The 26,684-nt window shown below is 61.7% G+C and overlaps 1 protein-coding gene across 1 annotated transcript; it reads right to left on the bottom strand.

Moving 5' to 3' along the window:
* Positions 1 to 46: 46 nt before the first annotated feature.
* On the bottom strand, positions 47 to 26,684 carry GPC1 (glypican 1). The gene is made up of 9 exons (XM_059703780.1): positions 26,004 to 26,684; positions 6,494 to 6,652; positions 5,083 to 5,474; positions 4,173 to 4,338; positions 3,488 to 3,618; positions 3,281 to 3,400; positions 3,053 to 3,186; positions 2,513 to 2,688; positions 47 to 2,137 (listed from the first exon to the last, which is right to left on the bottom strand). Exons 1-9 carry the CDS (start codon positions 26,167 to 26,169, stop codon positions 1,902 to 1,904), a joined length of 1,680 nt encoding a protein of 559 aa, XP_059559763.1. The 5' UTR covers positions 26,170 to 26,684; the 3' UTR covers positions 47 to 1,901.

The raw sequence follows: 26,684 nt of genomic DNA, 5'->3' as shown, positions 1-26,684 counted from the left end.
GCACGCTTGCTGCTGGGCTGTGCAGGGAGGGATCACAGCAGCCACACAAGGTCTCCAGCCTTTTATTCATACAAGGACACAGGAACATATGTCACCAGCTGACACCACACGGCAGGACACAGCAGGCCTGGCGACTGCCTGGCCAGTTCTTCCAGAGACCCATGTGAGGTGAGGACAGCACAGGCCCCATTGGGCCATCCCATGCAGCACAAGGGCACCATCCTGGCACACCACAGTCACTGTCCAAATCCTGAGTCTGGCTGGCCCTCGCCCACAGGGAAGGAAGCCCTGGGCCCAGTCCCCACCCCAACACTTCAGGGTTAGCATGGGGTGAACGTGCCTATGGGACTGGGCTACCTGGTGGAGTTCGGCTGGAGGCCTGGACCCAACACACCGAGAACGGTGTCAGGGGCCCTGACCAGCAGCCAGGGGCCTCCCCAAGGCCTCAAGGGAAAGCAAAGCGGTGCTAAGCAGCCTGCTCGGGACGCTGGCACTGGCTAGGGTGGCTGTCCCTGCCCATGCTGGCTCCGCCTCCCCCAGACCCTCCGGGCCCACCTTTTCCTTGCCTGAGCCCCTCTCAGGCAGGGTGCCAGCCCCCTCCCCAGGGCCGGCAGCAGCTGGGGCCGAGGAAGGAGGGCCCCCAGGCCTGCATGAACAGGGTGTACGCCCAGGTCCTGGGCCCTCAGGAGGTCATACTTCAAAAGCTTTTTGGGAGGAGCTGAGAAAGCTCCCAGTGAACATGGGTGAGAAACATCTGTACATATCTGCACATCTGGAAAAGCCCTTAACTGTCAAAGCTCCCCCAGGCTCCCTGCAGCTGGCAGGGTCGAAGGAGGGACCCAGGCGTCCCTCTGACCTGCAGTGCCAGGGCTCACTGGCCCTGAGCTGAAGTTTCACCTGCCACTCAGCATCCCTGTAGCCAGGTGACGGCCATGGGTTGCCTCCAGCCCTGGCCTATGTTACCCTGAGCTGGCCCCTGGCCTTGGCCCTGGGTGGGGACAGGAGGGAGGATAGTGGCCAGGTTACTCCTCCCACATCTTAAAGTCCTTATGCAGGCCGTGGACCCAGCCCATGTGTGAAGGGGAGGCTCACCTTTGCAGAGGGCCCCAGCTTGCTCTTCTGGGATGGCCAGGAGCAGCAAGCCCACCCACAGACAACTTAGAGCAGAGCCCAGGATGCATGGCTGTGCCAGCTGCTGCTCATGGCACATCTGAGGCCCCTGAAGCTGGTCTTCGGCAAGGAGGTCTGCAGGGACCGGCAGCACCTCGCCAGACAGGCTCACCGGACTCAGGGTTCTGGGGGGCCGATGGCATCACAGGGTGGAGGCCTGGCTGCATATGAGGGGCTCATGCATAATCTCAAAGGCCCTCAAGGTCTCAGGTGGTGGAAGCCCTGACGCCCTCTTGGGGATTCTTGGGGCAATGAGGGGTGGGTCCCACTTTCTGACATCTGGAGCCCCTAGTTGTCATGGAAGGAGGCAGAAGAGGAAGGCACAGGCTCAGGGTGCCTCCCCACAAGCCCTGGCACTGGTCGGTGATGGTGCAGGGAGCTGGGGAGAGGCTGTGGGCAGACTGGGGCCCAGGAGGGAGGGCCCCCAGGTCTGGGTGAGCAGGGGCAAGCTCAGATCCTGGGCCCATGGAAGGTCCCTGAAATACATGGCTTTTGGGGACATTGTTCCCAGCTGACCTGAGGGCCTCACACAAAATTAAGAGCCAGGGTGATGGCAAAGCCAGGCCTGTGGGGTCAGCGCCACTCACCCTGCCCCCAGTGCGTCAAGACAGCAGTCCCTCGCTGTCCCTCTCTGTCCTGCCCTGGGCCTCTACGACGAGGGGAATTAAATATTGTCTGTTCGTGTTTTGGCAAAGTCAGTCCTTGGCCTCAGTCCCAGGGGCTGGGAGCAGTTACCGCCACCGGGGCCTGGCCACTGAGAGAAGCAGGATGAGGAGGAGGACCAGGAGGGCCATGCAGGGCTGGGGGCAGCCTGTGGCTGAGGTCTTCTGGCCCTCCCGCTCCGACAGGCCGGGGAGGGCGTGGGTCAGGGTTGTCCGTGAGCTGGAGCTCTTCTTATTGACCCTCCGGCCGCAGATGTCTTCGGGGCAGCCGTCCCCACTACCTGAGCTGCTGCTGCCATCGTCACCTGGGGAGGAAAGGAGGTTCAGGCAGGCCAACCTCGCCCTGGGGACCACAGGTGCAGTGTTCCTGCATGTGGGCCTCCCATGCTAGGTGGCATCCTGCCCAGGGCAGCTTGCACTGCCTTGGTTTGCCAAGGCTGGATGGACATCCTGGCCAGGTCTCAAGTATGCCCGGGGACATGTAAGGGGTTGGGCAGCAGCAGTGCCCTCAGAGCCACTGGAGGCTCAGGAGCTAGGAGGGCCCCTCCCCTGCACCATTCTGATCAGGGTGAGTGCCCCCATGGCCACCACTCTCTTGGGAAGAGATAGGACCCCTGAGAAGAGCCAGGCCCTCAGCCCCCGGCATAGTCCCCACCCCCAGCCTGGTGCCTGGCCCTCACTGGCGTCCTGGAAGTCTGCGTCCTCGCCATTGTAGGCACTGCGCAGCCGGTTGGTCATGATCTTCAGCTGCATGATCTGCTGGCGGATGGTCATGTCGGGCTTGGTGATGTCTACCTCCACCTCGGGGTTGTTGATCTGGTTGGCCAGGCCGTCACCCATCACCTCAGGGAGGTACCTGGGGCCAGGGGGGTAGCCGTGGGTGATTGCCCAAGTCCCTGCAAAGCAGCACTACCCAAGCACTCCCCTCCTCCCGCCCAGGTGGTGGCACATCTGAGACCCCCTCCCAGTGGCCTTCAGGCACCAACAGGAGCCCATGAACGCCCCACAGCAGTGGGGTGTGGACACACTGCATGGTGTGTGGGGCGAGGAGTTGGCTTAGGACAAGGATTTGGCCCTCGTACCAGCTTTCTGTGTCTGCTGTGTGTCCCAGGTGAGGCATAGCCCTGTGCACCACACAGCACCTAGTGCCTCAGGCTAGACAATGGGCCCACTGAGAACTCACGGGAGGGACGACCTGTGGTCAGCCAGGTGGCACCTACCGGCCCTTGGCCATCCCGTTCCAGCAGCGGTCGTCACTGGAGGCACTCATGGCCATCTTCTCACTGCACAGTGTCCCTGGGAGGCTGATCCAGAAGTCCTGGGCGTCGCGGAGCTGGGCTTTGGCCTCAGAGACCTGGAGGGCAACAGTCAGGCCACTGGGGGCCCTGGCCCAGCCTGCCCTCCCCTCCCCCATCCCCCAGGGCCTGGCCGGCTGAGGGGCCACTCACCAGCTTCTCCAACACGCCTGCAGGTGGCTTCTCCTGCAGTGCCAGCTTGCCCCGTGGCCGCTTCTCCTCAGACCCGGGGCTGTGAGGGTTCACCTTGGGGTTCCCGCAGCCCTGGATGACCTGGGGGGAGACCACAGGGGTCCTGGAGGGGCACAAGGCCATGTCTGGGACACCCCTCCCATGCTGACCACACCCTCCTGCCCGCACCTTGGCTGTGAGCGTGTCTCTGTTGTCCTGGAGGGCGTTGATGGCCTCCGCCAGCCACAAATGCACGCTGCCGATGACGTTCTCTGCGCCCGCGGGGCCCCAGAACTTGTCGGTGATGAGCACCATGGAGTCTGGCACAGGCGTGGGCACACACAGGCAGTTTGTATGTCTGCATGCTGGCCCACCTTATGTCAATGCTTGCAAGCTCATACATGTTGACATGTACATACCGCACTGGCCTACCACACTTCAGTTCAGGTACATGTCAGCTCACATATTTATATGGATGCACGCTGGCTCCATATGAGTATATATCAGTGCATGTGTGTCACATGTGCCCTTGTTGACCCACACCGTGCTAGCACATGTGCACGTTAGCATGTACCTATTGTCCCACCACATGTCAGCACATGTGCATGCCACCGACCCACATATCAGCAACACACATGTTAGCTCGTGCATGTGTTAGCCCACTGTGTCAATACATGCTGGCATATGTGCATGTTGGGGCACTTGCCCAGTGGGGAAGGGCAGGAACTATGACTCCACAGGGCTCCCTCCCACGCAACTGCCTGTGTCACACTCCACCCAGGCATTCAGAAGGAATCCTTGTCCCTTGACCCCGAGGACCACCTGCCTCCCAGGGCCCTGGCCGCGTTGGCAGGTGGTGGCAGTGAGGGCTCACCCAGAAGGTTCCTCCACTCGGCGTCCAGGTCGGCCTGGTTGGCCAGGCAGCCCTTGAGTACGTTGCGGCAGTAGTCGGGGCAGGGCCGGGCGCCGGGGACCCCCAGGCAGTGTGCGCAGTACAGTAGCTTCATGACGGCCCGCGAGCACTCAGGGCCCAAGGGCACCTGGAGAGCCAAAGCAGCCTCAGCACCTTGTGGTGGGTGCCCAGCCCCCCAAGAAGTCCCAGGGTGGGGGCTCTGGATGGTAGTCAGGTGGCCTCAGTTCTACTCCAACCCCAGGGGGGCCTGGCCTGGCTCTTCTCAGGGGTCCTATCTCTTCCCAAGAGAGTGGTGGCCATGGGGACACTCACCCTGATCATCACTCCCTGGCACACTGTGTCACTAGCCCTCCCAGGGAAGCCCTCCTGGAACACAAGTGCCATGCAGATGAGAGGACCAGAGTCAGGGCTGAGGGGTGGCATGCTAAGGACCCCAGCTGCAGGGGGAGGTGGCTCACACCCAGGGCTGTGAGACTAATGCTCTCCCACACCTATTATCAGGTGGGTCTGACATGGGCTGCCCAATGGGGCAAGGCACCCGCTGGTCTGCATGGCCTCGGGCCCCAGCCTGCTCTGGCCTCAAGGCACATGTCGCTCTAGTCTCCTGTCCTCCTGACCCCTTCGGCTAGATCAGCATCAACCCTAGACCCTTCTTGCTGTCCTTCCCTGGCACCCAGCCCGGCCAAGGACTAGACAGTGGGTGGGTTGCCCAGAGTGGAGCTCACGTCTTCTGATGTGCTGTCGGAAGGTCCCTGGGCAGCAACCCAGGATCAGGAGGTGGCCCAGAGGCCCAGGGGGATGGGATTTGAAGCAGTGGGGCAGGGCTTGGGTCCCCGAGGGGCTTCTGAGAGCCCTAGGCAGCTGGGCGCACCTGGGCCACCTTCCGGACCACATCGCCAGCCACGCCCAGGCCCTGCACGAAGGAGCGTGTGGCTACGAAGGCGCGGGTGGCCCTCAGGCGCAGCTCTCGAGGGGCATCCCCAAAGGGCCGCAGGGGCTCGGCCTGCTTGCCCAGGCAGTCCAGGTAGTCATCAGGCAGCAGCAGTTGAGGGTGCAGCTGCCTGAAGAGGCGCTCCAGCAGGCGGGCCCAGAACTCAGCCAGCGCATCCTCCAGGTGCAGGTTGGCCCCTCGGTAGTAGAGGCGCAGCTCCGTGTATAGGTCCCGGAAGGCCTTGGCGTTCTGTGTGTACAGCTCCCCGAAGGCGCTGGGGAAGGTGTCCTGCAGCGCCCGCTCCGAGTCGTTCAGCAGGTGCTGGAAGTGATCTGGGCATGGGGAGGCGGCCGTGAGGTCCCCACACACAGGGTCCCCCCGCCCCCGACACACACACAGGACAGACCCAGGAGTGCTGGGTTTTCCGTTCACGTCCCACCCGCCCCTCCCCAGGTGGCGGGGGAAGGCTTTCTCAGAGGCTCATCATCCGAGGCAAGGATAGTGTGGTCACCCAACAGGAACAGGTGGGCCCTAACGAGCTGAGGCCAATTAAAGTTGGCCAGGACCAGCAGGCATGTGGAGATGACCTCGGGGTCCCTGGCTCCCTGGAGTCTATGAGGCCAGCTATTGTGGACAGGAGTCCAGGAGCTAAGATCCACAGGTCTCGGACGAAAGCCATTCGGGCCCCTAGATCTTTCTGCTCAGGCTTGCTGCCCCCTCACTCCAGCACTGCCCAGTGCCTTCTCCTTCCACAGAGATCTCAGTCCAGAGGCCACTTCCTGGGGACACCCCCTAGTGCTCCCACTTAGGTATCATCATGTTGTCTTGACATTCATTGGTTAGGGCCCTCGGTTCTCTGCCTGTGAGGGACTCGGAATGAATGAGGAACGTGCCAAGCTCTTTCTGCCACCACCCCAGGCAGGCCCAGCACTCTGCCCCAGCCCCCGCTGCCCAGGCCCAATCTTAACCCTCACACTGAGCTCCCTGGCTCCACGCCACCTGGTGGCAAGCACAAGGCTGGTCTCAGAAGGGCACCACCTGTGAAAGGAGCCACCTCGAGGGCAGAGGAACTCCCTTCTGAGGGCTTGATGGAAAGGATGGCTCCACACCCCTGAACATGCATGCGTGCTGGGCTGTGTTCACCATGGTGGGTGCAGAGGCCTCAGACTCTTGGGCTCATGGGTCCCTGCATGCAGGTAGCCTTCTGCTACTGGGACCCCCAAATCCAAGACCCAACCCCAAAGTGCCACCCCATCCCCCCTCTGACTCCCCTTCACCAAGTGAGACCCCCCAGCTCCTCCAGGACACTGGTTGGGTGTCCTGCGATCCCTAAGCCCTGGGTCCCACTCACCATCGAAGCTGCGCAGCTGAGCTGCCAGTGTGGCCTGCAGGGTGCGGCTGCTGTCCAGGAGCGCAGTCTCCAGCTCAGCACGGCTGCGGTTGGCCAGGTTCTCCTCCATCTCGCTGGTGCAGCAGGTGTAGCCCTGGGGGCAGATCCGCAGGTGCTCACCTGCGGGGAGGGGGACGGGGGTACTGTGTGAGACACAGGAGGGGTGGGAGGCTGGGGGGCATGGACCCAGGGTGAGGCAGATGGACCAGAACTGGCCTCAGCCTGGTGGGGTCTCCTGGGCAGTGGGTGTGGATGGCAGGCCCCAGAGCGGGCACAGCTCAGGTGCTGGTGCCTGGGTGAAGGTAGATGGGGGCAGGGTGGGGCCTGAGTGGCCTGTGCAAACCCCAGCCCTTCCTTTGCAGGCCCTCACCTATAGGCCCTCCTGGGAGAACCTGGTGGGTATGGGCACAAAGCAGGGGTGCAGAAGACTGAGCCCAGGGTACGATGTTGGTGTCATCCCCACCCTGCTGCCACCATGCAGTGAGGAGGGAGGGCCATCCAGGGGCTGGGAGCAGCTCAAGTCACCTCTGTACCCCAGCACAGAGTGGCCTGAGGTCCTGTGTGTGGGGGTGGGGATGGGCTGCCAGACTCAAAGCTCACTAGAGGAGGCTTTCCACCTGCCTCGTGTCCCTCGCCTGCCCGGGCCCAGGCTGAGGATGGGGAGTGAAAAGGGGATCCTGGAGGGGCAGGCAGAGCAGCCTCAGCCTCCTTCCCCAACACCACCTGGGGCTCAAGGTCCCACTGAACAGCAGGCCTGGGTGGACCCGACCTAATATGGGGGTGCCTGGTGGCAGACAGTTCTGGGCTGCCAGAGGGACTGGCTCCAAAGGGTGCAGACTACCCAGGGCAGGACAGGGCTGGCGAACAAGTCTGCTGGAGGGCCTGATGTGAGTCATCCCAGTCGAGCAGGACTTGTACCCCCTTCAGTGTCTGTCCCCTCTCCTGCACACTCAGCGACCCATCACCCCTGGTGCTGAAGGTTAGAATCGACTCCCTGGCAGTGCTGTTCACAGCAATGCCTGTCCAGGTTCCCTGGCCAGTCAAGGACAGGCTGAGTCAGCACAGCCTGGCAGGGAGGGCCAATCGAGGGAGAGGGAACACTGTGCCTTTAAAAATGTGCTAGTCCTAGTTTTATAACAACTATGGTTTTGAGGTGGGTGCTGGGATCCCATTTCACAGACCAGGAAACTGAGACTGGCAAATATTAGGTATCAGGACCAGGTGGCTCAGGCTGCAGGTCCTCACACCCACTGGGGCACCCCAAAGCCCCACTAGCCCCACCCCCTACTCATAGCCCCCTTCCCAGCCCATTCACTCCCACAGGACCTGGTGCCAACCTGGGCTGGGCTGGAGTGGAATGCAGGCAGGGTCTGACCTGGGCACAGGCTGGGTGGAGCAGGGGTCAGGGGTCCCCCTGTGCACAGCTCTGGGGTGGGGGCAGGGCTTCCAGGGTCCTGAGGTGGGGGCTCCCAGGTGACCTGAAGTCAGGACCTGGCCCAGGGCATGAGCTGGGCAGAAGCCTGGGCAGGGGGAGAGGAAGAACCTGGACGTGATCCCAGCAGGCCCATCTGAGGGGCTGTGGCCCCACCTTGGGTCAGTGCTGACAGACAGATGCAGCAGCAAGATCACTTGTGTGCCCACACCTTGGAGAACCCCAGGCCTGTGGGGGTGCAAAGTCAGGGGTCTGGAACCCGGCCCCCAGGGTGAATGAAGCTGTTCAGGTCTCCTGGGAGTCAGCTGGGGCAAGACATGAAGCCTGGCTCCCCAGGGCCTGGCAGAGAGGAGGTGCCCCATCCCTGTCCTCCTTCCATGGGGGGACAGGCACCTCCAGGCAGGGAGGGCTGGGACATGACCACATTTCCAGCTACCGTCCTTCCCTCTCAGCCGCTGTCGCTGACTGATGTGTGGACCAAGACCCTGGCCAGCAGGGGCAGGATACAGAGTCCAGGGCCCTCTCCCCAGGAGTCCCAGCCGGCAGAGCAGGGCAGATACCGAGCAGAGGGCAGAATGGGGCTGTGTGCACCCAATCAAGAGGAACCTGAACCCCTCCACCCCATGTTGACCAGAGGACCCTATTCTGCCAGCCTCCCCAACAATAGGGACCAGGAGAGCACCCTTTGGCACCTGCTGCTCAGAACCATCAGTCTCCTGGTGGTGCTGGGGGTGGAGATGAGATGGGGGCATGCCCTGGGGGAGAGGGAAGAACAGTTGCCAGCCTGGGCTCAGCTGTGATGGGTACTCAGGCCAGGCTGGCTGGGTCCGGGAGCAGCGGGCTCTTTGGATGCCGCTCTTCGGACGGGTGGGCTGCAAAGGCATATGCACTCACAGGCCAGAGGGGCGGCAGCATCCTGGGCTGGCTGACCTCCCTCCAGAATCCCCTGGTCCCCTGGTGGTCACTCACCCTTTCCTGAAACCCCACATTTATGTAGACAGCAGAGAGAGAGGCTGAGTCCACAAGAAGTGAGTCCAAGACACCAGACACGGGAACTCCCTCAGGGAAGGCTCTGAGGGTCCCTTGGCACTGTTAGCCCACCCATCGCTCACAGCCGTGAGCTGGCCCCACGGCCTTGCCTGGCCACCTCGCCCAGCCGCCAGTGACCGCGCTGTTCCGGCAGCCCCAGCACAGCCCCCGTCCCTCCCTCCCTCCTCGGACACACACGGGAGTGAAGACACGGAGCCAGAGCTCGGGCACCGGCCTGAGGCCCCCAGGCAGGCTGGGCCGAGGCGGTCCTCCCAGCCCGCTCAGGGCAGACTCAGCGGCTGGCAGTCAAGGCACAGAGGCTTTGCTCTTCCCCTATGTCCAGCCCTGGCCCCTCTTGGCCTGAGTGTAGGTCATCCGTTGGCCCTGGACTTCAGGTTGGCAGAGGTGGGCTCTGCAGGGCACCCTCCTGCCATGCAGGCCTGCCCCTCCTGGTCAGAGCCAAGTAGTGCTGGGGGGTGGTCTGCCAGAAGGGATGAGCTCCCTGACCTTGGAGGTGTGCAAGGCAGACTGAGGGGTTCTCCACTTGCCATTCCAAACCTTTCTACTCCCAACACCTATGTCTTCTCTCAGCCCGATTCTTGGAGAAGGGTGAGGACCAGGTCAGGGGTCTGGTCCTGCTCCCCCCGCAATCCACTCTGAAGCTTCCAAGTCTACCTCTCTCGGCCACCCTGCTTCCCACAACTCAGCCTTTCCTCCCCACTGACCCCTCCCAGGGCACTGAGGCTGCTCCCTGAGCTGGCCAGCGAGCCTCCCTCCTTTCTGCCAGCTCCCTTTGCTGGGTTCTTGACAGCTGGCTACATCCTTCCAGAACTCTCCCTTCCCTCAGTCTGTGGAACACTTCCTCCTCCCCCGATCCCAGGTTTTTTTGGGGGGAGAGGAGAGGGCTGTTGTTTCAGGCCCCCAACTCCCAGACTGCCCATCCTGCTCCATTGCAGTTAAAATACCTGCAATGACTCTCTGGCTGGGGTTCAGACTCCTGGGGCCACCCCCGACTCCGGCTTCTCCTCACCAACCCCCATCAGTCCGTAAGCATCACACCCTCCTGCCACCTGCTGACACAGCTCCCAGCCCTCCTGTCTTAGGGCACTGACAGCCTCTAAAAGGTGTCCCCATCCCCCAGGGGGATGATGGTGCCACACCAAGCCCATCTCTCCAGAAGCTTTCACGGCTCACTCGGGTGTGCAGACTACAGCTCAATCACCTTTAAAGCCACATCCCAGATGCTCTGCAGCCACTGACCCAGCCACCGCGTCTCTAATTCAGGGCATCTCTGGTATGGAAAAGCAGGCAGGGCTCCCCCTACTCAGTTCTGGGCCCTACAGCAGGCTTGGATGGCTGAATTCAGCCAGGGGTGCAGAAAGCTTCCCCAAGCAAGAGGCTTCTCTGGACAACTGCCCCATGCCCACTCCTGCTCCTGGACCCCACCCAGCTCCAGGAGCGGCGGATCCTCCTGGCATGTCCACCAGCCTGCTGGGCCAGGGCACTGGACAAAGGATGGAGGTTCCCTGGGCACTGCCCACTGCCCAGCTCCAGACCTTCTTTTCTTCTCGCTGCCACCCTCCCCCACCTCACCTTTGGCCCTGGCCAGTCCCCATGCCCCTCCATGAGGGTAGCCTCAGACCCACCTGGGAGAGGACATTTCTACCCTCCCTCTTACTAACACAGCAACTGCGGCAATAGCCCCTCCCCCTCAGCTCCCAGCACCCTTTCCTGCCCCTCATCCACCACTTGACCCACCACCCCAAACAAAGCCCCTCCACCATTTCAGCCAAAGGACAGCGTCACCAAGGAGCCCCTCTGCCACCGATGCGGAGCCTCCATCACACACTGGGACTGTCGGACGCATCTACGCTGGGTAGGAGGGGTCCGCCCCCCAAGCCCATGAGGGGCTCCTGCTGCCGGAGGGAGGGCGGAGGGCGACAGGCGCGAGACTGGCCCGGGCTGCGTCGCAGGCAGCCTAACAAAGGCCGGGCGGGCCTGGGCTGACCCTGGTCGCCAGCGCCATGGGGGTTCCAGGCGCCCTGGTACGGGTCACTGGCCGCAGGCCGGGTACGGAGGACCTCACGCCTCGGAGCGGAGCCGGAGAGGACGCGAGGGGGTCTAGAGATGCGGCTGTGCTCTTGGCGCAGGGAGAAGGGGGTGCTGGTGCAGTGGGCGAGGTGGCGCAAGGTGGAGGGCGTGCGGGGCTGCGGCAGGGAGGGGAGGGGGGACGCCGTAGGGGCTGCGGTAGGCAGGGGGAGGGGAGGAGAGCGAAGCGATTGGCAGGGAAGGGGCTTGCCGCAGTGGGTGCGGCAGGCATGGGGAGGGGGTGGCTGGAAAGGGGGCTCGCAGGGGCTGCAGCACTGGAAGGGAAGGATGGGTCTGACAGAAGAGGAAGGGGGGCTTGGGGAGCAGGGGAAGGGGTGAGAGGGGTGGCGGGACACTACGGGGATACTGGAGCAGAGGGCCATGGGGATGGGGTAAAGGTGGGTTACTGATGGAGAGAATGGTTGGTGATGGGGTGCAGGGAGGATGGAGAGATCCAAGGGGTGTGGAGAGGGGCGAGGGGGCTCATGATGGGGAGAAGGGTGGAGAAAGGACGGGGACGCAGAGGAGGGCCAAGATGGGCTGTGGCTGGGTGAGGGTGTGGTAGCATGGGCTGCGGTGGGGCTGAGGAGGTGGTGATGGGGCCAGAGTGCTGGAGATGAGGATGGCGAGGAGGGAGTGACGGCGGTGGTGGCGCGCCTGGGGATGGGGATGCACTGGAACGCGGAGATGGAAATGGCTATGTGGTGGATGGTAGGCTGGGGCCCCGGCGGGGTCCCCCAGCTTGGATCCCAGCTCCGTGGACGCCACCCAAGCCTTGGCCCTAAAATCCTTCCAGCGGCGGCGGTGGTGGCTGCGGCTCCAACGGCGGCGGCGGTGATGTTCCGGGGGAAACGCGCGCGACTCCGGGTGCGGGTAGATGGGGGTCTAGAGGTCCGGCGGGAAAGGCAGAGGCGCAGGACCCGGCTTGGAGGAGAGAAGCCGGAGCAGGCCAGGGCGGGAGGACGAGAGATCAGGACTCTGCGACCACCGCCAGGGCAGCACCGCAGCCGCACTGGCGCGCGCGGCGAGGGCGGCTCCCCGCGGGGACGCGCCTCCTCCCGCAGCCCCGCCCGCTGCTTTCTCGCCACCAGCCTGCCCCGCGCCCCCTCCTGCCGCCTGCTTGGCAGCAGCCCACAACCACTCGCTTCCCTCAGCCCTGAGACTACCAGGTGCCCACTGGGGCAAGCAGCAGAGCCCCTCCTGGGTGCTGCTTCCCATCTGGCTGGAGGACAGGCCCCTCCCCCCTGTCCCCCTCTGACACAGCTTGCACGGGGTGCCCTGTGCTCAAAGGCCCCAGGGTCCATTCAGGGATGCTGATGAGGCTGGGGGGTGGGCGATGTCAAGTTTCTCTCCTGGATGGAGAGTGGTATCTGACCACCTGGGAGTCCCATCTCCCATTGACAAGGACCAGATCCCCTCTGCTGTCTGGGTACTCAAAGGCCACCGCCAGTCTCTCACTTCCATGACCTAAGCCTCCATCCCGAAGGTCCTGGATCTGCTTCCCTCAGGAAATACTAAACCCCACTTGACCACAGTCTCCCCTGGCTCAGCCCCCACCTCCTAGGCCACCCTCCCATACCTGGGCCCCTCCCTGGACCTCATGATGGCTCCCATCAATACCCTCCATTCCCTGTAGCCCCAGCCCTGCCCTTGCCTTCACTGTGCTGACAGCCCCACTAGAGAAAACCTTCTGCTCACCGGCTGAGCCACCCTCCCCTCAGTGCAGCGGTCCAGTGTGTGTACCCCCTCAGCCAGCCTGCACATGCGGGCACGGAGAGACTTGCTGGACAGGCCGCTCTTGAGCAAAGTGCCCTCGCCAAGGGAGGACACAACACCTAAGACCCTCGAAGAAGGGTTTTGCCAGGTAGCTCATGTGCTCTCTGTGCTCTCTGTGCTGCCTGGCTCCTCCTCAGGGGACACCAGGTGAGGTGTGGGCCCCATGAAATGTGGGCCTGGTCACAGCTCTGGCTGAGAGGTGGGGCCCCCTCCCTTGCCTCTCCACAGCTGCTTCAGGGTTCATGAGCAGTGCTGTGGCCCCAGGATAAGTAAGGGACCAAGGGGACTCTGGGTTTGCAACGGCGGCACCCGTGACCCCAGGTCTTGGAGAGGGTCCTGGGCCTGAGATGCTCCCTAGAAGCCTCGCCCCAGGCCAAGCTCAGCCCTGCCCAAGCTGTGCTTGTGGGGGGCACCTGTCTGGAACAGGTCTACCCGCTTACCCCTCACAGCTCTCCCATCTAGCTTCCCCTCCCCCCACTGCTAGGGCCGGGGGACAGCTGAGGAGGCCCAGGGAGGGACTGGTGCTGCCCCGCTGCCTTGTCCAAAGGGGACATCCTTTTACTAGCAGCGGGGGATGCTGCAGCTCGGATCCTCTCAGCCACGTTCCCCACAAAGACGCAGTGCAGGCCCATCCATCCACCCTGAGAACGCCAAGCAGGCAGAGCTGGTGCCGACTCTCAGCTGGGCCAGAACACAAAGAAGAGCCTCCGGTGCCACCAAGGGAGCCCCTAGGGCAGGCCTCCAGCCAGGCATGCCAGCCCCTGAGCAGTCACCCCCACTTGCTGCTTTGGCTAACACCTCCATCTCACACGCCCTTCCCCCTTGCCCCGTCCTCTTTCAAGGCCCAGTCACTCTCCCCTCCTCCAGGAAGCCTTCCCAGGACCCTCTGGCACAAAGCACCTGCCCTCAGGGTGGGTGACCACCAGGGGACCTGGATGGGGCACCTCCTCTCTGCCCCCCTGTGCTCTGCCTGCTGTGGAGACTCCCCTTCCCTCCTCTGGACTCTGCCCAGCACCCAGGCCAGAGCTGATGCAGCATAAATAAACATGTATAAAGAAACTATACAGAATTTTTGCCCAGTGCTGGCATTTAAGGGAAACAACATAACACTTTCATGGCCCCGAAACGCAGTCTTAGACTTCTCCCCAGAAACTGGCACCTCCCTGACCTGTGACCCCTCCCCAGAGGCAGCATGACAACCAGCAGTGAGGTTGTGAAGGAACCTACAGGGTAAGTTCCCACCCCATGAGGCGTCTCTTCCTGTCACAGAGGCCTGGCCGAGGTCCTACCCCCGCAGAGATGGAGGGCTCCCTATGTGCTATGTGAGGGTCTCAGCCATCTCCAGGTTTCTGAATCATTTAATCTTCAGTGATTCCTCTTTCCTCTTCTAAGATAACAGAGCCAACCAAGGCAGCTAAAGGGGCATGGGATGTCACTCAGCTTGGAGTGGACGGGGACAGGGCCCAGCACAGCTGAACAATCCTGGCCTCCCACCTTGTCCTTGGATTCCAGTCCCAGGGGAATTCCTGAGCAGGCGGGCAGACACCTCCGCTAAGCAAGCTGCAGATGCCTCCTGGAGAGGCGGGCTCTTGGCAGAAGGGCTCCTGCCACTGACTCAGCATGGCCACCCAGGCAGCAGGCCATCTCCAGCACGCACCCAGCTCTCAGGTGTGTGGGTGCTCAGCGGGGAGCCCAGCCCTGCAGGCAAGACTGGAGGGGGGGGCACTACAGGTACAGGACAGGACACGGTTAGATGGCAATTTCAGAAAAATGATGCATTATCTTTTAGTGTAAAAGGAATTGGCCCAAAAGAATGGAAAGCAGGGACTTCAACAGAACCTCGTACACCCCTGTTCATAATAGCATTATTCACAAGAACCAAATGTGGAAATGGGCGTCCACTGATGGATGCGTGATAAACAAAATGCAACTTGTCCACACAACAGGAATTATCCAACAAGAACGGAAGCACTGACACGCTACGGCCCGATAGACTCCGAAACACCGTGCCCATCGGAAGGAATGACACACACTGTGAATTCCACTTGTGTGAGGGTGGGCGCCAGGGGCTGGGGGAAGAGAGGGGAGTGGGTGATAATGGGGACAGTGTCCTTTGGGGTAGATGGGAAAGCTCTGGGATGTGGTGGTGATGGCTGCACGATGTGAATATGCTTATTGCCAATCAACTGTGTACCTAGAAATGGTTAAGAGGGTAAATTTTGTTATATATATTTTACCACCAAAAAAGCAAACAACCTCACTCCAAATATTTGGGATATACTTATACTAAATATGAGAGCATACTTATGCTAAAATTTTATTTGCTGTTTATTTGAAATTAATTTCAGGACATATACCACAGAATTATTCAGTCTGTCTGGAAATGCCAATTTAACTGTAATCTGTGGTCTTATCTGCTACATCTGACAGCCTGAGGTAGAGTATGGGGAGAACCCTGACTGAAGTCACAAAGGCCTCCATCGTCACTTGTGGGCACACACACATGAGCACCCATCCCATGGAGTCACCCTGCTTGCCCGGCTCCCTAGAGGTGGGACCTGTTGTGAGTCCTGGGGGCAGGTAGGAATGTGAAGACCGTCTCATTCCCTGACTTCGCTAGCTCATCTCCTTAGGATGGTCAAGCTGGAGCACCATCTACTGGGCCAAGTCTCTAAGGATTCAGAGATCTGCTGCCCTGGGTACCATGTCTTGGCCCCCACCCTGCCCAGCCACTCCCAGCAGGCAGAGTGGCACCGGGACCCCATACAGACAGCCCGGGGGCAGTCAGACCTACAGCAGATAGCTGAAGCGATGGAGCCAGCCCCATACCCAGAGAAGCCAGAGGGATAATGACCAGGCCCATATGACTCCTCTGAATCAGGTTGCCAGACCCCCAGGCTCGACCGCATGTGGGGTCCCCCTGACACTGTCTCCTGTCCCCCTCTCACCTCTTCATAGGCCCTGAAACATCTTCTGCGGCCTCTGTCCACGGCTCCCGTCTAAAACTCAGTGCCATTCTCCAAATCCGCCCGAGAGCCCCTCCTGACTGGTGGCAGGGCTCTGTGCTGGGGGGGAGTACTCCCTCACTGTGGGCCACCCCTCCAGGAGGGGCCTTGGCCAATCCTTCCCAAAATTCCTAACTTTCCAGGGCCAGGGCCAGCCAAGCAGGAACAGAGATACCAGGGTTGGCCACACCCTGGAAGCATTACTGGGTGCCCAAGGGCAGTCCTCCCCTCCAGCCTGGACCTCCCTCCAGTCCTCACACCCACAGTATGGCTCCTCAGCTCTGCCAGGTGCAGGCTGGCCCCTCCCCACCAGCAGGCACCCTTCCCCACAGCCGCCTCTGGAAGAGAAAGCTGGCTGTCTCTCCGACAGCTGCTCCCAACTCCACGCCGCTCTGAGCTGGCACGGTGAGGAGCAGCCCACTCCAGGAGGCAGGCATGGCTACCTACCCCAATTCACAGAAAAGGACATCGAGGCAAGAGCGGTTCAGCAATCAGCTCAAGGTCACACACCCAGTGAGTGTTGTGGGAGCGCCTTAACTCCACAGGCTGGCTGGGTGCAGCAGGGCAGATTCGGGCTTCCTCTGGGGATCCACCTCTTTTCTAAGATGACTGCCAGTGAGAATGACTGGCCCTGGGCCAGGGGCATGGCCTGCCAGGTAGCCCAGCAGGTGGCCTCCCTCAGAGCTCCTCCCTCCTTCCTTTGGCTCTGATGCTACCTCCTCAGAGCAGCCCTCCAGCCTTCCCTACATTTTAGTTTTGTTAATTCTCACCCAAGGATATTTTTTCCATTGATTTTTTTTCTTTTTTTTTTTTTTAGACAGAGAGTGGAAAGGAGGGAGACACACACTGAGAGAAATATCGATTGTGAGAGACACACAGATTGGTTGCCTCCTGCATGCACTCTGACCGGGCCCGGGGGAGGGTTGGTGAGGGCAGGGGGATTGAGCCTGCAACCAAGGTATGTGCCCTTGACTGGAATTGAACCCGTGACCCTTCAGTCCATGGGCTGATGCTCTAGCCACTGAGCAAACCGGCTAGGGCCTTCCCTACTTTTCTGTGCATGTCAAGTGCTCACCAAGGACAGGGCAAGGCCACAGCTCACCGCAAGAGCAGCTAAGCCATGCTTGGGGCCCAGCCCCCTTCCCAGGTGGGGAGGGGTCTTAGCTCTACAGCTCGGCGGTGAAGGGGACAGAGAGTGTGATTGCAAACCCCCACGCACTTGTCTTAATTCATACATTACTTCTCTTCTGACAAATGTCACGCGTTGTCACTGGTCATTGTGGTCAGCAAAGCCACAGCTTGTGAGATTTCTGATTCTTGTCTGATCCCTGTGCATGGTTTGTGGCTGCATTTCAGCACAAAGAACAGCACCCGGCACACAGTAGGAGCTCTAGGAACACCTACTGAGTGATTCAGAGACAGGACCTTTCCTCATCCCCATCACTCTACCTGCAGGCCAGGCTCCCACTTGGCCCCAAATGCCTGGAGACCCTTTCTACTCCTGTCCTGATCCCAGGCTCCTTGGGTGCAGACACCGGGGCTCCACCAGCTACTCCTGGGCCCACGCCTGCAGACCCCTTCTCGGAATACTGTGACAGAAGTGACACATTATGCAGAGGGTCACGAAAGAAGCCAGGAGCAGTGTGGCAGTTATCAGGTACCTTTATAAATGTGACCTGGGCCACAGAGCTCTCCCGTAGCAGGTCTCCCACTGATTAGAATCTCAGAGCTGTGGCAAGTGTAAGTGGTATTTTGAGCCACCTGTTACAAAGGTGAGGGACAGGGAAGTCTTTGCAGTTCCTATTGGTGACCAAGTCCCAGACACCGAAATGCCACTGTGCCTTGTTAATAGTAACAGGATATGTAGCTTTCAGTTAGATGTTAGAAAAAAAAATGGAGATATAATATATCCATTTGGGTGTTAGGTCACTCCAAGGGAAGATGTCAAGACACCTGGAATGTCCTGTGGGTAGCCCCCGCCAGGCCCAGGAAAGGGACCAGGGATGTGTGGCTGAATTTTTAAGAGTCTTGTCCCTTTAAAATACCTCTGTTGGTCCAGTGTGTCCCACACTCCATGACAACTGGAAACGCCAGTGAGCGCCTGAGCCAACGCCAGCAGCAGGTGGCATCATCTTTCTCCCTAGAGCCTGGCGGTGGTCACAGGAGGGGGGGTGTGCACTCAGGGCCCCAAAGGCTTGAGGATGTACTCGGACGGCACATATGGCTCACATAGGGGCCCTGATGGCTACAGGTGGCCCTAGGCCTTGAGGATATGTTTAGACACAGGATGGACCTGGATGGCCACCCACAGGCCCTGACAGAGGTCCTCCGTGTTGAGGATGTTGTCTGAAGGTATGCACAGGCCACACACCTCCACAGATTTAGGCATTGATTGATGATGAGCCCAGAACATGTGGCCCCAAGGTAGACTCGGGGCCACTGTCACCTCCAGGTGGACCTGCCAGGGCCTTGCTGCCCACCTCGGAGGGAGACATGCTGGTCTGCAGCCCAATCCAGGCCTGTCCAGCCTAGTGTAGAGGAGGCTTAGGACACAGACAGTGCCTGCTGGGCCCTGGACTGCTGGGTTTGGGAGGGCTTGGCAGCCCAACTGAGTTTCTCACTAGACTCATCTTCCGGGAGGGAGGGACCATGGCTTCTCATCTGTGTGTCCCCCAGAGGTGAGCAGAGGGTAAGCACATAGTGGGTGGATGGGTGGGTGAGTAGGTGGATAGATGGATGGATGGGTGGATGAATGAATGGATAGGTGGATGGATAGATGAGCGTCCTGTACCTCCCAACCTGGCTAGCCTTCCCTCTGCACTCGGGACCACATATCTAACACCTTCAGGACAGGTCATGTGGATGCCCCCCAGTCTCGAAACAAGGCAGGCATGCATGGCCTTGCCTCCACCCACTCCTCCCTCTCAGCACTGGCACCATCACCTGGTGCCCATACCAGACACTTGGGGCAAACCTGGGTCAGGGCAAGAGTGACTCACTCAGCACGGAGGTGGCAGGGCCTGGCTTGGGGCAGTGAGGTAATGAGGGAGAAGCCACTTGCTTGATGGGTAGGCTCTGAGCCCTGGGGACCCCCTTCTGAGACTCAGTTTCTCCATCTGCACACTAAGTGGTTAGACCAGATGGTACTCAGTGTGCCCTACTGACACCCCCAATCCTGCTCACTCTGGGAGTCTGGGAGGAACCTGCAGGCAAGGGGCCATAGGAGGTCAGGGCTTGGCTGAAAGAGGCAGGGTCTGGGACCGAGGCTTTGGCCAGCTCTAGGGTACCCCTGGCAGGTGGGAAAGAGGGGAGGGGATGAAGGGGCCCAGAGCTGGGGCTCCTGAAGGACCTCCCCTTACCGGTCCCAGACCCTGCTGTGGCTGCCCTGTCCACTGGCTGGGCCCTGGGCCTCGCCTGCACCCAGATCCCTGTGCTGATGGAGGCCTGCCTCGAGGTACGGCTGGGGAGTCTTCACCTAGCACCAGCCCCGCAGCACTGCTTGCTGGTATTCTGTCTGCCTCCTCGCCTCCACCCGGGTCCTCAGGCCAGTCTGCAAACAGCCTGGTTCCCTCCTCTGTTGGTCGGTCATGTGTCTTCTGAGACATAGCAGGGGTATCGGGCAGGGCCCCGGGCCTCTTGGGGACTTAGGTCAGAGCAGGTGGTGAGGGAATAAGATTGACGGAGCCCCCGGGGGCTGCCCTGTCACCCAGCCAAGCCTCCAGAACCCAGGGAGCATTTAGCACAAATGAGCAGCGAGCTTCCCCATGCTGCCGGGTGCCTCCCTCCTCTCCCTCTCCACATCACACCCCGCCTCCGGGCCCCTCAACCCCCTGCCTGCCTGAAGTCCACCTGGGGCTCAACACCTGTTCTGCACACCGTGTCCCCTGCTTGGAGGCCCTTCTGCTTGCAGGTGGGGACCCTGAGCCTGTCCAAGGCACAACGGAGCCACCGGCGCCGCTCCCAGCCAGGGGCCACCTGATCCCCACAAGGGTCCTAAGGCTGGCCCCGCATTGCCCACCCTGGTTCCCGGACAGGCCACAAGAATGTGGGTTGGGCCAACAGTTACCAGCCTCTGAACACCAGAGTGAGCGCCACCTCACCCCCACACACTTTGACAAGAATGGAAAAGCTGAGACCCACAGGGGCAGGGGGTGGCCAAGGACTAAGTGGCAGCACAAAAGTCTGAAGCTGAGGCCACCCAGGCCAGGGCTGTGCCCAGAAGCCTTCGGGGGGCCAGGGGATGCTCTGACCACCATGCTGTCTGACGCCAGGACTGAGCCCTGGCAGACTCGGGAGTCATGGCGCTGTCTTCAGGGGCCACCGTCATTAAGTTCTCAGTGGCCACCCTCTCCACCCACCACCCACGGGAAGTGGTGCTCCCCACCCCCCATTAGGGTCATGGGCCCCAGGACCTCAGAAGGTGGCCTCACTTGAATATGGGGTCCTTGCAGATGGAACTGGTTAAGGTCAGGTCATACAGGAATTGGGTGGGCCCCTTTGGCAGGATTGGTGTCCTTATTTTCACAAAGAGAGGTCTGGAGGCAGATACAAGGTGAACACCATGTGAAGGTGAAGCCAAGGAAGGAACGCCAAGACGACGGCAGCCTCTGGAAGCTGGGGAGGCCCGGCACCTTGATCTTGGACGCCCAGCCTATGAGCTGTGAGATAACACACTTGTGTTGTGTAAGCCGCCTGGTCTGTGGTGTCTATTCTGGCAGCCTGAGGAAGCTGCCACACTCCCGACCCCTGGCACCGGGCCCAGGCCTGGCACAGGGAGGCACTCAGTATACCTACTCCCCAGACTTGGGGAGCACCCCAGGAGGTAGAGCCCGCAGGGTGCATGTGTTGGGGATGCCTGGGGAAGCTGGGAAACAGGGCCAAGTCCCAAGGGAGGAGGCATGAGGAGGACCCAGTTGGCGGAAGGAGGTGCATGTGCCAGGAAGGTGGGCCAGCCAGGAGCCGGCCGGAGATGATGCTGAGGCCATAGGCAGATGAGGGGAAGGGGTAAGGTTTGCCTGAACTCCCAGAAGCTCCCAGACCCACCTAGGATTCCAGAATTCCTGCCTGGAGAGACTAGGTGTGAGCCCTCACACCCTGAGTTCCCCTGCGTCCCATTGCCTGACGGGGCTGGAGGCCTGGGCCCTGGCCCTGGAGCCTAGCGTCCACTGTGTGGGAAAACAGGCCAGCCTGCATCTCACTCCTGGCTGCCATGTGCTTCCACCTGGGAAGGGGGAGAGGCCTGGAGAAGGGAGGGTGAAAGACTTCAGCATCCCCCCACTGCACCGCCCCCACCCCCAAGAGACGTCAGGCAGCTCAGGGCACCTGCTCAGGCCTGTTCCTAAACACACACAGGCAACAAAGTCTGCCAGCTGGCATATGGATGAGGAGCCGGGAGCCGGGGTGGGTGGCCCTGGGCTGGCACCCTCACCCTCCTGAGCCTGTGGGCAGTGACCTGACCCCACAGGGCTATGTTGACAGTTAGACACGATTGGGGCTGGCACCTGGTGCTGGGCACAGAGGCATTACATGGGCAGGGGCTGGGAGCAGGCAGCCGGCCTGACGCCTTCCAGGCTCTGACACGGGTCTCGAGTCTCAGTGTGAAATCCCCCTGAACCAAGTCGGGCCTGGGGGAGGAGGACCTGGCTTCCGGTAGAGATGTCAAACTTGTTACTACCTAGGCAGGTCTAGGACTGGGCATGGCAGACACTGGTGCCAGGTGGTCTCGGCAAGCCCCTCATCTGGCCTGTTTCTCTAGCCAGGGCCAGCCAGGCCAACCCTGTGCCCATGTGCGTGGGAGCCCAAGCAAAGGCGTGAGTACACCCACACACCCATTGCGCTCTCCTCCTGGCTCTGAAGCCCAGCCCACATGTCCCCAGCCCCTCTCCAGGAGGCCTCCTTAGCCTGCAGGCCTGCCAACCACAGGCTGGCACTGTTTCTAATTAGTGCAGCCAGTGTACCAACAAAATGACCACCGTCTCCTAGGCTTGCCTGCTCCTGCACAAGAAGTTTGTCCATGATTCCCTGGGGACTTGGCCCAGCCTGGTGCTGGGGACACATGGGGCTTCCCCTAGATGGCCAAGAGCACACAGCCAGGACATTCTTTCTGTACACCGGGTTACCTGACTCAGATCCCTGGTGCTCAGAAGCAGCCCTCCTTAGCAGGACTGGAGCAGCAGGCCCTAGGGCCACCTAAGAGCCAGCCTTCACTGGATGGGCACCCTGGGGCAGTGGGGGGAGGCATAGGATGGCAAGGCCCAGCTATGTGTCAGGCTGGGTGGGGGCAGGTCTGGGACAGGGAGGCCGGGTGGGGCTGGCGCTAGGAGGGGTCGCAGGGGAGAGTTTAGACTATTCTGACACAGTCTAAAAACCCGGGGCCAACAAGAGAGTGGTCTGGCTGCAAGCCCCCATTTCAGGCCTCGGGGCTGGGACTGGGCAGCCATTGATGCCACAGGCCTTAGGTCAGCAGACTGGGCTCTGGACCTCAGAGCTCCATGTGGGCTGTGAAGGAAGTAATGTGGCTCCTTTGAGCTTCAGTTTCCTCATCTGTAAAACAGGTGAGGCACTAAGACCCTCACCTGGTGCACTAACTAGAGCCAGATTCCTCGAGTCTGGCTCACAGTGAGGGCTTGTCTCAAGGGCGACAGACACACTGTCACCTGGGGGTCTGGGTGACCTCTGCAGACTCCAGGGAGGAACAAGGGGGAGGATGTGGCCCGGGGTGCCCACGTAGTGCCCAGGCAGCATGTACCCCCTCCCACAACCTTCAGGGATCGCTGAGACTATTACCATTGTCACATGTACAGAAATAGGCACAGAGAGCTGAGCGGGCGGGAGGACAGTGTGGCAGGGCCTGCATCTGAATCCAGGCCCAGGGGACGCCCCACCTCTCAGAGGAGCAGGTGCTGTGTCCAGCACAGAGGCTCCAGCAAGGGGCCCAGGCCATTGCATCACGCAGGTGGCCCTGTCAGATCCTGGCTCCCCTGCCCCTCCTCCCCCCGTACCCCTTCAAGCCCTGCCCCTATGCTGGGGATGATGAAACCTCAGATCCTTGAATGGCGGGGAGAGAGAGAGCGAGGCAGAGCCAGAGGCACAGACCACCTTGAGGATCCACGCCAGGCACACAGTGGGCTTCTGCCTTCTGAAGAGGACGGGGGACACAGAACCTCTGGTTTGGGGATAGGCGGTGTCCCAGGTGGCCTGCAAGAGCTCTAGTGATCATGGCTGAGGGACAGACTCAGGGTGGGCTCTAGGAAGTGTGGGGAATGCCCAGGGCTTCCGAGTACCCCTCCGCAGAACCTGTGCCCACCAGTCAGGTGGTCAGAGTGGACACAGAGAAGCAAAGGTTTCTGCTAAGGGGCCTGCTGATGCTCACCCCTACTGGCAGGCAGTCCCAACCCTGGGGCCAAGGAGCAGTGGCCAGGCCTCATCTGGCTCTGAGAGTCCCCTGCCCCCGCTCCGCAGAGCCTGGCCCACAGCAGGACAGGCATGAGTCCCCAGTGAATGTTGACCCAGAACCTTCTTGACCCCAGGAGATGGACCAGGTTCTGTGGCTACAACAGGGGAGTATGCAGACCCGTGCTCCCTAGCCCCAGGACCCCAGTGAAGGGGCAGAGAGACACACAACACATTGTGCCAAGCGTTGGGAGGCCAGGCAGGTGCTCAGGAAACATCTGGGGACCAGAGGCAAAACCTGCCAGTGCGCATTCGTGATTCAGCACCGCAGAGGGATCCAGCCTGGCCCTGCTCACAGCCCTGGCTTCTGTGCAGCGCTCCGGCCTGAGGGAGGGCCGCCTGGGCTGTGTGTCCCCCAGGCCTGCCTCCTCACCTGTAAAATGGGCTGACAGCCATCTTCATCACCACTGGGACCAGCAGTCCCCAAACCCACACAATCTCCTCTTGGAGCCCACCACCAATTCTGCTCCCTTGGGCAGAGGCTGAGAGGCCACCCCAGACCCAAGGCTGCCTTCCCTCCCTCCCCTCCAGCCACAGGGGGCACCGAGTCTCCACCCTGCGTGACCTGGGCCAGCTGAGTGGGTTGCCATGCTAGCGAAGTCTGGCTGTTGCCCTGCAGGAGAGGGAACCTATGTATATAGCAGAGCTCCCCAAGAACAGCGTGCTGCCGAGGGGCCAGCAGAGGGCACCCGGTCCACGGAGGCCGGGCTGAGTCACAAGGAGCAGGAGGGGACAGGACTGGTGGCTGCTGCCTTGGGAGGTCACTGTTTCTTTCGTCCCACGTGGCGCTGGCACTCTCCTCGGTGCCTGGACCCTGTTGGGCACTCTGGAGTTGTAGAGCTCCTGGGGCGGGGGCGGGAGGGGGCCTAGCAAAGCAGCTCTCCTGATGGAGGAGCCAGGGGCACTGGCAGTGAGGTCATGGTCGCTGGCATTCCAGACCCAGAGGAGGGTGGTGCCTGAAACTTTGGCCTGGGCAATGCTTGGACAGCTGCTGGGTCACCGCACTCCCCCGGCTGGATGGACAGGGCCCCGCCTCCACCCATCACACCCACAGCAATGCGCTTTGCTTATTCTCGTCCTGCTCACTGCATCCCCCAGCCCACGGAGGGACGATACCCAGCCCTCCACCCCCACCTCGGCCTCTCCAGTTTCCGAGTTCTCTCCTAGCCCTTGGCAGCCACCCAAACCTTGCCACTCTGTCTCTCGGCCTAACTAGGATGGAGGCCTGTGGATGTGAGCAAGTTTAGGATGGACCCCAAGGACACAATGGCTGAGTGGGAGTGGACATGTGGAGGAGGGCAGTGGAGAAGGCTTCTGTCCAAGATTTGGGGCTGGGTGGGTGCAGAGACCCTGGTGTCTGAGGAGGGGTCCAACAGGAAGGCCAGGGACATCCAGGCAAAATTTCCTCTGTGTGTGTAGGAGGAGTGGTGGTGTGTGTGTGGGGGTGTGTGTGTGGGTGGGGGTGTGTGTGGAGCATGAACCAAACTGTGTAGAGGGTCTGTGCTGGCTCCAGGTATTGGGGAGGGAGGCAGCCCTTGACAAGGACAGGCCTGTCAGCACAGTCAGCACAGGAAGGCCCATTTTGGGGAGGGGGGTCTCTCAAGGCAGCCTTCTGTGTGCCCGCCCCTTCAGGGCCTGGCTATCCCCCCAACCCCCAGGTAAGGCAGGGCCACAGACCCACCCCTCATACTGATGCACTCCTCTCTCGTTCAGCATTCCTGTGGACGTGGCCGGTTCATGTCTCCCATCTCACTGTTTGAGTATGGCCCTTACCTGCCTCGCCCACCCCAGTCTGTGAGGCACGCGGGGCAGTTTAATTTGAGGATGAAGTCTGGAGTCTGGGAGGTCCTTAGTACACTACTCCATCTCCCACCCTCACATGCATTGCCTCTGCAAAGCTCCTCAGAATCCAGCAGGGAGGGGATGGGCAGGGCTGTCCGGCAGCTGCGGGGCTGAGGCCACCTGGGAGGGTCCATGCTCTTACAAAGAAATGACATGGCCCCTGGGCGAGATCCAAAATGCTGACCACCTGCAGCTGGAATCCTTGGGAAGTGGTTCAGAGTGCTAGGCAGGCGGGCATGCCAGGTGGGCACAAGTTTCCGGGAAAGAATCTCTGGCAGGCAGATTCCTGCTCACCAAGGCAGAGATCGAACCCCCACCCCTACCGCCTTCAGGCAGCCTTTGCTGGGGACCCCGCGGGAATCCCCAGCCCACCCCGAGGCGCCTCCCAGAGAGGCCCGCACAGTTGAGTGGGAGTTCCTAGCGGCTAGCCTCAGGCCACCGTCAACTGCACCCCTACAGCCCACTCCAGTCCCGCCGCCGGCTGGGCTGAGCCGGTGGCCGAAGACGCCCCCGCTGGAGCCCTGGCCGAACAGGGGGGCACCGTGCCGGGGGCGCCCGGCCACAGCCCTGCGAGGACAACTCCACGGGAAGGAGCTGGAGAGCCTGTTTGGTGCTGGTGGCGACCGAGCGGAGCGCTGGAGACAGGACAGAGAGAGGGGGCAGGGGCTCGGAGGCGAGGGCCCAAGGGGATGCAGGCGAGGGGAAGCACAAGGGGCTCCTCGGAACTCGGCGGCCGGGCGCAGGCGGCGGGATTCGGACACCCGGGGCGAGTGGCCGTGCACGGCCAACGTGGGTAAGCAAGGAAACCCGGACGCGCCGGGGTCCGGGGCCCGCAGCCCTCACTCACCCGAGATCTCCGCCTGGGGCACATCGCTCAAGCTGAAGCCCTTGGCGCCGTAGATCTGGCGGACTTCGCTGCAGCTTCGGCTCTTGCTGGCAGGGTCCCCGCGGGCGCAGGAGGCCAGCGCAGCGGCCGCGCACAGCAGCCACCAGCCTCCGGCCCGGAGCTCCATGGCGGGGCCGCGAAGACCCCAGTCGCCTGCCGCGCCTCTCTTGGATCCGGTGGGGCCCGCACAGCCCCGGCCCGCGAAGGGCAGAGCCAAGGTCCCGGCACGCGGCTCGCAGTCGCAGACGGCGGCGGAGACAACAAAAGCCGGAGGCGGCGCAGGGCGCGCGGGGCTCGAGGACCGGCTGCTGGGTCGGGCCGCCCAGAGCGCAGCGGGCGAGCGCGCAGTCCCGGCTCGGCGCCTCCCCCGGCCCGGCCCGGCCCCTCGGCGGCCAGGGAGCGAGGAGGGGAGGGGAATACAAGGGAGGGGCGCTCAGGGTGGGAGGGGAAGCCCGGGGGTGGGGCGGGGCGCGGGGTGCAACCAGGGCCACCCGGCGCTCCTCCCCTCGTTGAGGACTTGGGGGCCCTGTAGCTCCCGTGAATCTGTCCACTGCGTGAGGGAGGCGGGGACAGCGGGGGAGCGCGCGGGCCGTGTCCGTGGTTCCCCCGAGAGCGGGCCCCCCACGCCCAGCGTCCAGCACC

Source organism: Myotis daubentonii, chromosome 7 (genome assembly GCF_963259705.1).
Source record: "Myotis daubentonii chromosome 7, mMyoDau2.1, whole genome shotgun sequence".
Classification (NCBI taxonomy): domain Eukaryota; kingdom Metazoa; phylum Chordata; class Mammalia; order Chiroptera; family Vespertilionidae; genus Myotis; species Myotis daubentonii.
The sequence above is the reverse complement of the archived record's forward strand: the minus strand, read 5'-3'. Positions and strand labels throughout refer to the sequence as shown.

Excerpts from the sequence above, each read along its gene's own strand:
- GPC1 (XM_059703780.1), bottom strand. The coding sequence starts at position 26,169 with ATGGAGCTCCGGGCCGGAGGCTGGTGGCTGCTGTGCGCGGCCGCTGCG. Across the intron at positions 3,401-3,487 it reads GAGACACGCTCACAGCCAAG|GTCATCCAGGGCTGCGGGAA; the intron begins GTGCGGGCAGGA and ends GTCTCCCCCCAG. Across the intron at positions 2,689-3,052 it reads AACGGGATGGCCAAGGGCCG|GTACCTCCCTGAGGTGATGG; the intron begins GTAGGTGCCACC and ends CCCTGGCCCCAG.